Source organism: Rattus norvegicus, chromosome 1 (genome assembly GCF_036323735.1).
Source record: "Rattus norvegicus strain BN/NHsdMcwi chromosome 1, GRCr8, whole genome shotgun sequence".
Lineage (NCBI taxonomy): Eukaryota > Metazoa > Chordata > Mammalia > Rodentia > Muridae > Rattus > Rattus norvegicus.
In genome coordinates, this window is record NC_086019.1 from 184,840,078 (window position 1) to 184,856,590 (window position 16,513).

General features: G+C 46.4%; 1 protein-coding gene across 5 annotated transcripts in view; it reads left to right on the forward strand.

Annotated features, from left to right (window-relative positions):
• Positions 1-16,513, forward strand: part of Eef2k (eukaryotic elongation factor-2 kinase) — a 63,629-nt gene that overhangs the window by 15,658 nt on the left and 31,458 nt on the right. For all 5 annotated transcript variants that reach the window (NM_012947.3, XM_039101738.2, XM_006230157.5 and 2 more), the window contains exon 2: positions 2,731-3,072. In NM_012947.3, the coding sequence (NP_037079.1) occupies positions 2,830-3,072 (243 nt within the window). In that variant the 5' untranslated portion in view covers positions 2,731-2,829. The remainder of the gene's footprint in view (positions 1-2,730; positions 3,073-16,513) is intronic.

The following is a 16,513-nucleotide window of genomic DNA, read 5'->3' on the forward strand; positions in this document are numbered from 1 at the left end:
TGGCTGAAAGTCCGTTGATCCTGTGAGTGTGAGACTTCTGTCTTACCATCTTGCTTCATTGTCTTCTGAGCACCTTGATGTGTGCCTGGGTTCTAGACTTCCCTCTTTCTAGCTACCACACAGTACCTCACTGTGTAGAAAGAAGTGGTGTAATTTATATGACAAGCCTTCACTGATGGACACTTAGGGACATTAGTGATTTCTCACTGTTACTGATGAAACTTTCAGAGGACAGCTGTGAGGGCATTTGTTCGTTTTCTCAGGGTTAGCGTATCAAACATTTCGTCTGTGTCAGGTACTTTCTAAGCCAGCCAGTGGGCTTGTGGATAATAGAAGGAAAATGGCCTCCGAGATCGCTCAACAGATAAAGTCACCTGCCACTCAGCATGATGGCCGGTTCCATCCTGGGCCACCTGGTAGGAGAGGAGCCAATCGATTCCTGCACAGTGTTCTCTGATCTCTATTCCTGTCTGTGGCCATCACACACCGGTACATGTACACGCGTAATAAATAAGTATAAAGCTCACTCATAATCATGCAGAGAAGAGACCTGGGGACTCAGGACTCAGTTCTACCTGGGATATCTCTGTTGAATCCCTGCTCTCAATGCTCGGGGAGCCCCTGGAGTGTAAGAGCCACAGAGGATGGAGAACACGGAGAAACCAGGCCCTCTAACTCCACACCATCAAAGCTCATGTGAACTCATATGAGACAGAAGCAGTGTGCACAGGGACTGCACGGGCCTGCACCAGGCCCTCTGTGTATACATCATGGCCCCAGAGTAGTGTTTTTATGGGATTCCTGAGTGTTGGAATGAATGGGTTTCTAATTCTTGACTCTTTTCCTTCTGTTTGGCTTGTCTAACTCCAACACGATAGTTTTGTTTTTTCTTATATTTTGTTATATTTTATTATTACTCCTTAGAAGCCTACTTTTTCTAATGAGAGACAGAAAGGAAGTAAATCCAGGGGAGAGGAAGTGGGAAGGGAATGGGAGGAGTAGAGGGAGGGAAGACATATAATTGTCAGGATATATTATTGAGAAAAGAATCTATCTTCTTTTTGTTGTTGTTCTCTCAAATGTCTTTTTAAAATTAAATTATTTTTTTCTCTTTACAACCCAGCATCAGTGCTTCCTCTCTTCCCAGAACCCCCTCACACAGGTCCTCCCCCTATTTCCCTTCTCTTTTGAGGACAGGCAGCCCCCCTCTGGTGTCAACCCCACCCCCTTCCCCCCAACACCTGGCGTATCAAGTCACTGAGGGTCTAGACGTAGCCTCTCCCACTGAGATGGTCCAGTTAGAGGCTCGGAAACTACAAGCAGGCAGGCCGGTGGGCAGGCAGCAAGTGCAGGGACAACCGTTGTTCCAGTTGTTTGGGGGCTGCATGAAGAACAAGATACTGCTCTGCTGCACAAGTGCAGGGGCCCAGGTCCGGCCTGAGCTTGCTCTTTGGTTGGTGGTTCAGTCTCTGGGAGCCCCTGAGGGTCCAGGTTAGTTGACTCGGTTGGTCTTCCTGTGGAGTTCCTCCTGTCCTCTTCGGGCCCCTCAATCTTTATCCCAACACTTCCATAAGACTCCTCAAGCTCCGTCTTGTTTGGTTGCGAGTCTGCAACTCTTTCCACTGGCTGCTGGGTGGAGCCTCTCAGGGGACAGTCATGCTAGGTTCCTGTCTGCAAGCATAGCGAATCTCATGCCAGTGTCAGGGATTGGTTCTTGCCCATGGGATGGGCCTTAGTCATTGGTTGGCCATTCTCTAGGTCTCTGCTCCATCTTTGTCCCTGGTTGTTTTTAATTTGTTTTTCTGAGATAGGGTTTCTCTGTGTAGTCTTGGCAGTCCTGAAATTCCCTCTGTAGACCATACTGGTCTCAAAATCACTCAAAGCCTCTGCCCTTCTGACTGTTGGGATTAAAGGTGTTCTCCACCATCACCTGGCAAGAATCTACTTTCAATAAAAGGGGAAAAAAAATAAATGTAAGGAAAGAAAGTACACAGGACAATTTCAACTCAGGAAGATCACTGAGAAGAAAATTAAACAAGGATTCTTTTTTTTTTCTTTTTTCTTTTTTTTTTCGGAGCTGGGGACCGAACCCAGGGCCTTGCGCTCGCTAGGCAAGTGCTCTTCCGCTGAGCTAAATCCCCAACCCCACTAAACAAGGATTCTTGATTTGGAAATTTAGAGACTTCTCTGAAGTAGCATCCTTTGGGCTCCCATCCCAATGGTGAGAAATAACACAGTTTAGAAGGCACAGAGGTATAAAGGCTTTGACGTGGGAATGCACTTGATGTGTTCACCGAATGGAAAAAAACCAGTGTTCCCTGGAAGAACAGCCAAGGCCTGAGGTCTACGGCAGGGGTCCAGGGCCCTAGCTGGTGTTGCCTTAGTATACTAAGCATGCATTGTAGTCCTTAAATGGGGGGGGGGGGTTTCTGTAGGGCGTCAAGCCAAGTGATTCGATACAGTGTATATCCTGAAACAATAGCTGTGGTTGTTTGCAAGGTACTTCTGGTTTCCAAGCACTCAGTTAAGGGTTCTCTGAAGTGAAATGACTGGGCAGATAGGCAAGGATATTTGAAATGGTCCCATATATTACAAGCTTGTTTTCAGCAGCCTCCCCCAAAGATAGGGTTTTCATTCTGGCATGCGGTCATCACCTCTGTCATGTAGGTGCCTAGACAACCCTCATACCTGGAGGCTGGCACTCACCCTCTAACTCTACTTCCTTTGCAGGACCATCCTTGCTGCGCGTGCGCAGTAACTTCGGCTGCACGTGCGCATTAACTCTGGCTGCACAGCGAAGCCCTGGGATAACACCGGCGCCCCCGCAACATGGCAGACGAAGACCTCATCTTCCGCCTGGAAGGTGTTGACGGTGGCGGGTCCTCCGGAGCTGGCCGCCATGGGGACTCTGACACAGACAGTGACGATGATGAGGGCTACTTCATCTGCCCCATCACTGATGACCACATGTCCAACCAGAATGTCAACTCCAAAGGCCAGGGCTACTACAACAACCTACTGAAAACGGAGTGTGGCTCCACAGGGTCACCAGCCAGCTCCTTCCACTTCAAGGTGAGTGGCCACCTGTTATAAGGGATGGGGAGCTGGGGTTCTCTGATTGATGTCTTAGTTATCCCCAAACCCTGGCTGTGCATTCTGCAAGGGAGGGTGTTACTATTAATCTGGGAGGTGACTGTTGGTTTAAGTCTGTGGAACAGTGTTTTTTAAATAGATTGAAAGCCCTCTGGGGCTGCAAGATGACTCTGCAGATAAAGGCACTTATTGGTAAACCTGAAAACTCAAGTTTGAATCTAAAACCCACATAGGTTTCTGAAGGTTGTTTTCTGGCTTCTACAATTACTTCTCTTGGTTTGTTATCATTGAGACAGGGTCTCATTAAGTAGCCAAGCTGATCATGAGCTCATGATCCTCCTGCCTCAGCCTTGGTAGGGCTGGGATTGACTGTGGGCTCAATATTAATTAATTAATTAACTAATTAATTAATTACTTTTTTGAGACAGGGTTTCTTTGTGCAGCCTTGGCTGTTCTAGAACTAGCCTCAACTCTGTAGACTGGGCAGGCCTTGAATTCACAGAGATCTGCTTGCCTCTGCCTCCCTCCTCCCCACCCCACCCCAACCCCCCCAGTCCCCAGTGCTGGGGTTAAATGTGTGCACCACCACTGCCTATTTTTGGGTTTTGGTTGGTTGGTTTTGGTTTTAGTTTTGCTTGTTTGTTTTTTGAGACAGAGTCTTATGAAGTCTCAGAATCACTGTGTTGCCAAGATGACTTCGAACTCTTGAACCTCCTGCTTCTACCTCCCAAGTGCTGAGATTATAGGTCTGGACCCCAGTCTTGGATATCCTAAGACAGTAGGGGATGTACGAGGTATGAGTAGCGCCTAACCCTCTGCCCTGTGTCCACTCATGCCTGTGATAAAGGTTTAAGTCATAAACTAAACACTTAGGAGATTGACAGTCACTAATAATAAAACAGAACTATTATAACAAATAGTATAATAAAAGCTACATGCTGGGGTGTAGCTCATTGGTAAGCACTTGCCGCCCTTGTACAAGGCCCTGGGTACGATCTCCAGCACTGCAGAGAACCAAACCAGAACAAACAAGCTATAAAGTTGTGGACGTGCAGTCTCTCTCTCAGGACATCAGATGGTACTGTGTCCGTGTAGCCGCTTCTGTGCTATCTCACTGGCCACAAGTAACTGAAACCAGGGAAGCCACAGATAAAGGGGACCGCTGTCCACACCCTTCACGCATGCAATGACACAGTGACTAATGGTTTGCTGATGGGCTTCCGATAAAGTGCTCATTGGGTTTTCAGTAAGCACGCATTTGGGTCAGGAGATGCGGCTCCGTTGGTAGAGTTTGCCCAGCGCACGCTAAGCCCTGGGTTCCATCCCTAACATCACCTTAGGATCCCAGCATTTGAGAGATGGTGGAGGCAGGAGGATCAGAAGTTCAAGGTTGCTATCAGCTCTATCTCTGGTTTGAGACCAGCCTAAGGCATGAGACCTTGCCTTTAAAAATGACAGGATAGGCTGGGGAAGCGGCTGCTCTTGCAAACAACCCGAGTTTGAAGCCTAGCACCCTCTTCAGCCTGCTCATTGCTGCCTAACTGCAGCTCTAAAGGATCTAATCCCTGCTTCTGACCCGGGCACCCTTGTACACACCTGGCATATACATGCACATATATGCACGTACATAAAGATTGCACAGGTGAATCTTTAAAGATTTTTTTAAAGACAAAACAGACAAACATATGTATTAGACCTCCTGCTTTTATTGAAAACCATTTAATGGACATGCACTCAGGCGCTGATTTACATGCTTCAATTCAATCGCCCTTCTTTATGGCCTATAACATTTTTGATATTAGCCGAACACTGAGTGCAGCAAGGCAAACAGTTTTCTGCCATTCTCTGGTAGCCTCAGTAGAGGCAGGCTGAATTTTTGTTAACTATTGTGTTTGAAATGGCACCTTAGATATGTGCATACTGTAGGGGTTTAATATTTAACACTTCCCTTTCTGATTTGATATTCCAGTATATGGCACTATTTATTACTGACTGAATGCTGGAAACGGAGTATTAGTTTGACCCTTACAGGTCCTGGTTCCCCATTCCTAACACACACAAAAGTCCTTTGCATTAAGTAACCGCCCTCTTCTGAATCTGTTGACCGATACAAACTCGCTTTGTCCTCTGCCTTGGATATTGTTGTCAGTGTTTGAGGGAAGAGAAACAGGAAGCAACTCTCTTCCCAGTCACCCCAAGTCTGAGGAATCCCAGACCCTTAAGGACCTTATCTCCTGACTTATGGCTTCAACACAGAGAAGAATTTCAGGATTAGCCAGTTTGTGAAGCAGAATTGGTTTTGGTCTTTGCTTTTAGAAAGGGTCTCACCATGTAGCTCTGGATGGTCTACATTTACTCTATAGACCAGGCTGGCCTCGAACTCACAGAGATCAGTCTGCCCCTGCCTCCCAGTGCTGGGATCAGAGGTGTGCACCACCACCATGCCCAGCAGGGTTGGAGCTTTAATAAACGTTTTTCATTTTTTTGTTTTGCATATATGTGTGCAGCATATGTGTTCACGTGTGTGTGTGTGTGTGTGTGTGTGTGTGTGTGTGTGTGTGTGTGTGTGTGTGGTTGTATGATTAGGTGTGAAAGAGAGGGGCTCAGAGCTCAGTGTGGTAAGGACAGTTGGAGGCACAGGCCCTGCCTTAGGCACCCGCTGTGACTGGGGAGGCGCTCACGTGCTGCAGGTACCTGCTGCCAGCTCTGTTGGGCTTAGGTGAGGTTTGCTGGGTCGCTTAGAAATGTAAATGAGACGTTTCCTGAGGGGTGCCTGCAGGGTTACAGCTGGTGATGTGAAAGTCCCTCTCACGAGTACGGAAGGCGGGTCCTCTCCACTGTGAACAGTTTTGGTGGAGGTCTTCAGGGAGGTGACTGGGGAAGGAACGGGAACGGAAGCTTTACCCAGGATGCTGTGCGTTCGGGCCTAAGGCGGGGGCACTGTTACTTAGTATAAAATACCTGTCTAGGAAAGGAGATTAACTCCGTGTGAGCAACTGTACAGGAAGTGTTCATTGCTGGGGGAGGCTCCTGGCTCTCAGCTGAGGAGAAGTTTTATTTTAACGGCTGTGAGCGCTCCTTTTCCTTCCCACATCCCATAGTTTCTCTTTCTATCCTACCTCAAAATCTGTATAATAATAAATAAAAACATTAAAGCACAGTGCTGTTAACCTTAATTTGGTCATTGTAGCCAATGAATTAACTTTAGAAGCAAATTACCTATCACTACATTGAGATTTGCAATTAAAACTTCTGTGACTTCAGAATTTGTTTTCATTTTCTTCTTTTTTTTCTTCCTTTTTTTTTTTTTTTTTTTTAGAAAGTTTGTAATTTTAGTTCTTACAGACGTTGGGTAGTTTTTTTTGTTGTTGTTGTTGGTTTTTTTGTTTTCCCTTTTCGGGGCAATAGTTCTGGCTTAAGTCACTCTTCAGCACGTAGCTCCAGAAATAACTCAGTCTCCTCTGAGTTTGTGGGGCCCCTGAAGGGCAGGTTCCAGTTTATCTTGCTTCCCATCCCAAGGCAGCTTTGCCACATACCCCCAATGTCCTCCACCTCAAGCTCTCCCTTGTCCCAGTGTCCATCTCCAGAGACAGCCAGAAGGGCTCAGTGTGCAAACAGCTCGCAAGCCCAGGCAGAGGGGCCTCTTTAAATGACACATCATGGTTCTAACAGAGAGACATTAAAGTGAGTGACATTATTATGTAACTGTCTTTAAAAAACAGTATCTATGAACATTTCAAGCCCTAGGGATGTGGCTCACAGGAAGAATGCCTTCCTAGCACGGCATGGCCCTGGTTTTCATCCCCAACACCCCACCCCCTAAGCTCAACAAGCTAGCTAAGCTACCCACCCTTAATACAACAATTAAAGAGAGGGCGTTATTCGGTGTAGCCCCACTGCAGAGGACAAATAAGAGGTCCAGTGACCCCTAAGTCTGTCTCTGGGGCCCTGACACATGAGGTTTAGGTTTAAATAGAAGGTTTAAATAGAGGTAGGCGTAACTTATCGCCCCCTGCCGGAGGTCAAAGGTGACCGACTCACTGTGTCTTGGCTCTGGTGTATCTGCAAGCTGGTCTGTTGTCAGAACTGTGTGAAATCTCTTCCTGGGAAGTAGACCCCTGCTCTGGCTGGCACTTGGAATTTAGCCTTCCCCTTTTCCCAGCATGGGATTCCTGGGGAGATTTTCATTCTTTGGAGTTCATTGTTTTGATAACATGATAGGACAATATCTCTCTTTAAATGGTCTTCTCTCCTTCCAGGACAAAACCTTGAGCTTTACTTACCTTCCCCACTACCACTGAGTTGTGTCCCCAGCTCCCAAAAAGTTTAAGAAAAACTACTGCAGTAACCCCAGCTCACATTCCTCCCTCAGAAACAGATCCCGATAGATAGCCTATCCTTCCAACTCCTCAGACCTTCAACGTTGAGTTCAGAATCTGGGAGCAACATCTGGATTCAGTTCACTCCACCACATACCTCAAAAGCTCCTAGAACAGACTTTGCTTTGCATGCCTCTGCCTAAAACCACTGTTCTCAGCACTGTCCTCCTCCTATGGGAGTGCTATATCAGATATCCTGCCTGTCAGATATTTACATTACCATTCCTAACAGTAGCAAAATTACAGTTAGGAAGTAGCAACGAAAACCAATGTTATGGTTGGGGATCACTACAACATGAGGTACTGAAGGGTTGCAGCATTGGGGAGGTTGAGAACCAGTGGCCTAAAACTTCTAATTGAGGCCTTGGTCAGTGAAACCTCCAGTCTCAAACTCTGTGAAGTTCTTTATGTGTTCCTTGGGCTCTCGGCAGACTCCTCAAGCATCTGTCAGTGTTCAGTGTTACTCCATGAGTGAACTCCTAATTGCAGGCCGGGGGCTATTTGATGGCCCCACCATCCCTTTAACTTGTAGATAAATAAGAAGCCCTTGGTAACATTTTGAACCAGGCACAGTGCAGTTTAAGTCTTCATTGCTCACAGAATGTGGCCATGGGAGTGGGTCCAGGGAAAGACTATGGCTTAGTTTCTAACCTCATTTCCTTTGGCACTTAATATGTATTATTTTTCATTTATTTACCGTTGACATGGTAACCTGAGCTGTTTAACCAAAATGGCCATCTGGCTTTCCTTCAAAAAACAGGCCCTAGCAGGTACAGAGTATGTATTGTGAAATGTCAGATTCTGTCAGTAACCCCGTTCCCAAGCCATGGGGCAGGGCAGAATCACCCTCTCAGGAGACCCCAGTCTTCCCTCAGAGGAGGTTTATCCCATGTGAGACAAGGCCCAGCCCCAGGATTCAGTTATGTAAAGTTCAGAGAGGGAGAGAGTTTGAGATTGATTGGTTGATTGGTTGATTGATTGATTGTTTGATTGAGTGATTAAGGAAGAATACCAGGGATTGCTTTAGGACAGGATCAGATGGGTGACTTCTTGTCTACACCTTGGACAGAGTTCTGCATTTTCTGGTTTGGTTGGTTGAAGTTCTGTCATTTTTTAATTTGAAGCGTTTATTCTTTGAGAATCTTATGCTATCAAGAATTTTGATTTTATTTACTTCTGCTCCTCCTCCTATCTCCGAGATCCACCTCCAACCTCCCCACAGTGGTTTAGGCTTTTTTTGAGGAGGGGGTCTAGATAGGGTTTCTCCGTGTGTCCCAGGCTATCCTGAAACTTGCTCTGTAGAGCAATCTGGCCTTGAACTCAGAAACTAACCATGCCTCTGCCTCTTGAGGGCTGGGAGTAAAGGCAGGAGCCTTAGGCATTGTAAGAGAGGGTCTCATGCAGCTCTGGGTGGCCTCAAACTCTCCCTGAATGGCCTAGAGCTCCTGATCTGAGCACCATTTTCCTCTCCCCTCCCCCATTACAAGTTATAGTTATTTTTATTTTCTTACATTTACTTATTTATTCAGTTACTGTGTCTATGCACGTGTGTGTGCCCTGGCACTCGTGTGGAGATCAGAGGACAACTCTCTGCACTGGGTTCTCTTCTTCCACCTTCAAGACCCAGGAGTCCAGTGGGGTCACCATGCTTGCACAAGTGTGACCTCACCCTTTTAGCTGCCTCGCCAGCACCAATTCAGTCCTTTTGAAAGGACTTTTTTTCTTGAAGTGCTAGGGATTGAAACTCAGAGACTGTTACATTCTAGGCCAGTGTACTAGTGTCGAACAGCAACCCCAGCCCTTTGAGAAAAATATCAATGAATTCGGTCCTCCTTATTGCAAATAGCATAATAATAAATACACACTCTAAATATATGCAAATATATTCACAAACTCTTTGTATGTATATACATGTATGCAGATGTATGATATGTATTGCAAATTCACACATGTAAACTTTAAAAAAAATTTTTATTTCCTGTGTATGCATTACCTGCATGTATGTGTGGGCATCACTTTCATGCCTTGGAGGCCAGAAGAGGGTGTGGGATCCCAGAGAACTGGAGTTAGTTTTGAGCCGACATGTACATGCTGGGAATCAAACCTCAGTTTATTGCAAGAGCAGCCAGTGCTCTTAACTGCTGAGCTGTCTCTGTAGCCCTTATATAGACAAACTTAAAAATAACTTTTATGATAGATATAATGTATACATAATGCACGTACAAAGTAAAACAACCGAAACGGTGTCATTTAAACAAGTGAAAATGTGCCTCGGCCCAGGTCTGTGAGTGTCTGTTCTCACCCTGCTTTTCTTCCTTATGTTCTTGTGGAGGATTATAAGCGGGTTTCCACCCTGAGGGCCATCCTCCCTTGTCCCCTTGGGAGCTGACAAGAACTCTAACTTCCGTAGTTGGGCTGTGGTCTGGGCAGGTTCTGCAGTACGTGCCTTACTCAGTCCAATGTACAGGACGATCCCTGTAGCCCAGACAGCTGGCGGTTTGCCAGATGTTAAATGGAAATGAAGTCACATGCCTGGGAGGTGGGGGACTGTGATGCCTCCCTAGAGATCCTGCCTCAGAGTCCTGCTGTTAATAACTGCAATTTGTATCTCACCCTGTCTTGTGGCTTGTTTTTAGTTGTATCTTTTTTTTTTTCCTCCAGTGTTTGTGATCCAGCCCAGGGCTTCATTCATTTGCTTGCTGTCTTTAATGGCTGAGTTTCATTTAACTGGAGCACAGTGTTTTCGTGTACATATGGCTTTGCGCAGTAAGACAGTGTACTTACTAGCATTCGAGTGGTTTGGGCAGAATCTTAACTTTGAAATTGTGTGGGGATGGCTGATGGCGCTGGCGAACTGCTCCTGCCGGGCATGTGGGCACACCTGCTTGCTATACTTTCCCATCTGCACAGGGTGGTTCTAGCAGCTTGGGGAAAAAAGAAAAAATAAAAGGTTTGAGTCACTCCAGAAGGAGCCTGGTGAGCCAGAGTGTGCTGACTCACTGGGTAGAGAAGTGTCCTCGCCTAAAGCCTGGGAGGCTCCACCCTGGCTGCCTCAGGCCTCAGACCATGACCATAGAAAGTAAGCCAGGTTTCTGTGCTTCGGGAATGCGGTCAGAAGACAAAGCTTAAGGGATAGGTGTGTGGCTGGATGGCTGGAGTGCTTTCCCAGTAAGCCTGAGGCCCTGGGTTCAGTCTCTTGTGTCTTAAAATAATAAAGAAGCCAAAAAGCCCTTGCTCTCCTGCGAGATGAAAGCCTGCTGGCCAGTTGAAAAAGAGTCCTGCTGGCATAGGGAGGGACGACATCCTGAGAGCTGGGGTCTGGCCCACAGGAGGAGTTTAAGGAGGTGGCGACCCTGCTGTAGGGGCTCATATTTATCAAGGGGTGTGCTGAAGTGTTCTGCTGCACTGTGCACAGCTATTCATTGAAAGTTCCATTCTCTTATTTTCATTTTTTTTCTAAAAACTTTGTGAAAATATAACCCACATGCCATCCAACTTACCCATTTAAACGTACAATCCCTGGCTTTCAGTATGTTCATAAAGTCACGCCTCCATCTCTATAACCAACCCTGTGGAAAGCCGTTCCTCCCAGGCATCACCTACATCTCTAGGCTAGCCAGCCCCTAGCCCTCATGACCAATAATCTGCTTTCTGTCTCTATGAGTTTGCCTTTCTGGACCTAAAAGGTATTACAACTCTATTTACTTCTGTATTATCTGTGTGCTATGCTGTGCATATAGAAGTCAGAGGATGACTCGCAGGAATTGGCAGAAGGGAGAGCCTAAGATCACACTCAGGTCACCAAGGTCCATGGCAAATGGCCTCACCCCCACTGACTCATTTTGTTGGCCTTAGACATAGACCCATTCCGAGGAGTGGCATGAGAAGGTTGCCTAGTAACTGTAGTCAACTTGTTTTGCCAGGCAGGGCAAAGCTTCCTTCTGTCTGAGTCTCACACTTCCAAACTCCCCTTGTCTCTGAATCTGAAATTCTCCCACCTTGCTCTCTGTCTTTACAAGAAGCCGTAGAATGCTTCCTGGGCTGCAGAGGGGGGGGCGGTTCCCAAGAGGCCGTGCCATTACGTCACCCCAGTGATTAGTGAATGCTGTTGCTTTGAATTTTATTATTTCCATCTTTGCCTCTTCTCGACCGGGGCTCTGAACCCCAAAAGTTTTAGTTACCCCTTGCTATGGCATGTGTATGAGGTCAAAGAATAACTTGGATTCGGTTCTTTTCCCTTTACCACATGGGTCCTGGGAATCACACTCCCGGTAGCAGGCTTGGGCTGAGCACACGCAAACACAAAGAAGGCTGGGGATACAGCTCAGTGGCGGCCCTGACATATGGGAGGTCCTAGGTTCATCCCCAGAACTGGAAGAAAAAGAATGTCACCTTTCTGCTCTGGGGTGTACTGTTGCATGGAGGTGCTCTAACATTGTGGTTTCTTTGGTGTGATGATTTGTAAATGCTCGCCTGGGAAGTGGCTCTATTAGAGGCTGTAGCCCTGTTGGAGTAGGTGTGGCTTTGTTGGAGGAAGTGTGTCACTGTGGGCGTGGGCTTTGAGACCCTCACCCTAGCTGCCTGGAGTCACTATTGTGCTAGCAGCCTTCAGGTGAAGATGTAGAATTCTCAGGTCCTCCTGCACCATGCCTGCCTGGGTGCTGCACTCCCACCTTGATGATAATGGACTGAACCTCTGAACCTCTAAGCCAGTCCCAATTAAATGCTGTCGTTTTAAGAGTTGCCTTGGTCACGGTGTCTGCTCACAGCAGTCAAACCTTAACTCAGACAGTTGGTTTCTTAGGATTTGTGGGATACGTTGACAGTCTCCAATGTTCACAGCTCTATGAAGTGCTCCGTTCCATGGGTGAGCGTATAAAGCTGTCACATGCACATGGCAGCCGCACCGCACTGTGGCCCCCCTCCCATGCTAGCTTGGCTGTGCTCCTTCGCTCCTCCCTGCTTTTTGCGTTTTCCTGTGGAGTCAGACGCAAGGCCTCCCTTTTTCTCCAGGAGGAGAGGGCTGACTCAGCGTTTTGTTTCTTGGGGTCTTCACATTGTTATGGAGCCTGGTCGTTGAACGAGGGCTCAATCATCCTAGGATATCTCAAGTTTGAGTCTAGCCTGGAATACACAAGACCACGTCTCGAAACCCAAACCAAACCAAGAATAAAAAGCTCAGTCCTGTTGTCACTTGTGCCAAGGGCTGAGAAGGCACTTAATGTGTTCTAGCGTCACCCCAAATCTTCCAGGAAATGTGTTCGTATTATTGAGATTACTTTTGTATTCTTAGAAGAAACAAACCTTTCTTATTTTCCTTTTAAACTTCCTTGGGTGGGGGCTTGGGTGTGCTCTGTATGAGGGGCTTGGGTGTGCTCTATGTGTAGGGGCTTGGGTGTGTTCTCTATGGGGAATGCTTGGGTGTGTTCTCTATGGGGGGCTTGGGTGTGTTCTGTATGTGGAGGTGATTGTATGTGCTCTGTATGGGGGGGATTGGGTTACTCTGTCATCAGACATATGTAGAGAAGTCAAAGGCTAACATGTGGGAACCTGTTCCTCCTTCTATAATATGGGTCCCAGAGTTCGAGCTTACAGTGTCAAATACCTTCACCCATTGAGCTTTCTCACCTCTGCCCTCTGTTCTCCCCTCCTTAAAAAGAATTTATTTTTATTTACATGTATGCATGTTTTGTCTGTTGTATATCTGTGCACCATGTGGTCCAAGGAGAATATTGGATCTTCTTAGAATTCAAGTTATAGATGCATATGAGCTAGCTACCATATGTATGCTGAGACTTGAACCCAGAACCTCAGGAAGAACAGTTAAAGCTTTAACCACTGAGCCAGTCTTCCTTTTTGATATAAAGTCTGGCCACTAGCTGACTTTGAACTCAGGCTGAGTGGCTACAGCTATGTTTGTATGCTGCTCTTCCCGGCTCCTCCTCTTTTTTTAATGACCTGTTAATCGCCTACTCAGCAGGGGAGGTTTAAAGTCGCTTGAACTAGAGAATATTGGAGACTTAACAGTCATCTAATTGCTGGGAGTGTCACTCAGTGGTAGAGCATGTGGTAGCATGTGGTAGCCTTGGGTTCATTCCTAGCAGCATCAACAGAGACTCATTTATGGTAGTGATTTTTGTTTGTTGACTTTGGTTTACCCTTGCAGGGCTTACAATGGTAGAATGCTTGCCTGGCATGCATGAGGCCATAGGTTCAATCCCCATCAAAACTTACAAGCACACATGCATACACACACTCACTCTCTCTCACACATTCACTCTCACACAAGAACACATGCACGCATTCACTCTCACAGATACATACTCTCACACAGATGGACCAGACAGACAGACGCTACACATGCAATTCTGGATTATGTTCTCATTGTAAAAATTATGCAGGAAGTTTTCCTGACCTTATGTGATGGTAAATATATCACACCAGTGACACTGAGCTCAGTCACCCCTGATGATTGCCATCTCAGAGAGATACTTTCTGATGGGAGTATCTGTCTTGGATGCAGGGGCCACAAAAAACATTTGACACCAGTACCCCAGATCTTCATCCTTACTATCAACGGAAGTGCAGAGGTTCCATTGAGCCAGCCATGATGGGACCAGAATCAAGGGATTCGGATGTTAGCTCTGCCTTTTATTTATTTATTTAGTTTATTTATTTAGGTTTTTTGAGACAGGGTTTCTTTTTGTTGTTTTTGGTTTTTGTTTGTCTTGTTCTGAGACATAGAGTTTCTCTGTGTAGCCCTGACTGGCTTGGAACTCACTCTGCAGACCAGGCTGATCTAGAACTCAGAGATGTACCTGCCCCTTCCTCCTAAGTGCTGAGATTAAAGGGGAGTAGCCCTTTTATATTTTTGTAAATAGCCCAGCAGACTTTTTACAAAATTAATTTTCATTTATTTAGTGTGTGTGTGTGTGTGTGTGTGTGTGTGTCTGTTGTGTGTGAGTACCCAGCATATATGCAGCAGTGAGACAATTTATCCACATGAGAAGCTGTTTTTCTCTTTCTACTGTGTGTCCCAGGAATGGAACTTAAGTGTCAGAGTTGGCATTAGGTGTTTTTGCCCACTGTTATCACTGAACTAGACTTTTTATATTGTATTTTAAAAGAAAAGTCAGTTTCAGGTATGGTGGTGAACACCAATAGTCCCAGCATTTGGGAGGCTAAGGCAGGAGGATAGAGAACTTGGGGTCAGCTTTCTGTAGTGAGACCCTGTCTTAGAAACAAATCAGTTACATCAAAGCCATCTGTGGCTGGTAAGGTTTGGAGTGATTCCTGGGTTTGGGAAAAGGTGAATTGTCCCCAAGTGCCACCTGTCACGTACTTTCTTCCTTGTTTGTTGTTTGGTTTTGTTTTTAGCAGTTTTTGGGATGGGACTTGAGACCTCATGAGTGCTAAGCAGGCACTGTGCTAATTAGCCACAGCCTCAACTCCTTCACTGTTGCTGTGGTCGGAGTTACAGAGTGTAGCCAGGTGACCTCTGTTGATAGCCCATCCTCCCCAGCATGGGACAGCCCTTGTTGCTGGTGGTGAAGTCTTTCTGTACAGGCATGCTCAGAAGGGCAGGCAGCCCCCAGCTCCCCAGACACAGATGAGCCATTCCCAGCAGCACGACTGAAAGAGACATCGGGGTTGTGCATTTTAAAGTACAGGGATTGGAATTTAGTAACTGGTTTGGATGTCAACAAAGCTGCTGGGAGTCATTCATAAGAAGGGAAAAAAATGAATGCAAGCTTAACGTCTAACCCTGGAGAACGGGCGAGGAGCCATTTCTGTAGCAACAAAGGCACACTGTGCATTATCTACACTGCTGCAAATGTGCACATTTTACGCTTCCTTGACATAACCTCCCATTAAAATTTGAGTGACATATTTACTGCTCCTTGGAATATAGCTTACAAAAAACATTTTCGTGGGGCAGGTGCTGAGGACTGAGCCCAGGACCAAGTACTCCACTACACTGACCTGTTTCCCAGGCCCCCAGACTTTAAATCTGGCCCAGCAATTACACTGAGATAAAAAAAAAAAAAAAAAAAAAAAAACCAATCCTACTGAGATTGCACAAGTATGCAGAGTTGGAGAGACAGAAATGTTCGAGTCAGCACTGTTTGTACTGGGACATACTGGAAGACATCCAAGTCTGATCTCCTGGAGGCATATGCTTAGGGCACACCTACACAGTTCTGTATCCCACGGTCCTGGGAAGGGTGCTAGGTCGACCAGCCGTCTGTACTTGAGCAAGGGAGAGCCATCTCAGACTGAGTGTTAGGTGCAGAGAGTAGGATTCCTAACAAAGCAAGGCATGCGGTCCTTGATGCACATCCTAACAAGGCAGAGAGGAAACTTGCTGAGTGTCCACAGCAAGTGTCAGCCCAGAAAGGGCTATCGGAGGACTTCCGCTTTCTAACTCAGAGTTCTGTAGTGCTTGTGGTTTTTATGCGAAGCAGATGATCCTCTTGGGGTGGGGGCAGTTAGGATCACTTAATAAAATATGAAGGCCCGGGGATCTGCTTACATCCGCAAAAGGATGTAATTTATATTTGCTATGTTATTCCAATCTTATTTTTTTAAAATGCATAGAACAAAACTCACTGAAGGTACAGACAGTGGCTACTGGGGTGGAGGGACTATGGTGGACTGGACTGTTCTTTTCGGTATTTGCCAAGTGGTTTTCATTAATCCTAAATTAGCTTTCAGACTGGAAGGGGAAAAAAAAATAAGGGTTTTGTAGAGATTGGAAAGCCTCCTGTAAGGGAGCTCTGGCTCTCTCTCTCTCTCTCTCTCTCTCTCTCTCTCTCTCTGTGTGTGTGCGTGTGTGTGTGTGTGTGTGTGTGTGTGTGTGTGTGTGTGTGTGTGAAGTCTCAGCTCCTTTCCCTGGCTTACTCTATTTTTAACAGGGTCCCCAGGAGGGGTCCATGCTAGGAGGGTGGGCAGTGCTCTGCTGAGGCCTGGGAAGTTGGACTTCTTCCAAGGATGGCCAGGATACTGAGGGACACCGGTGGTGACAAAAGCAGTCTAAAATT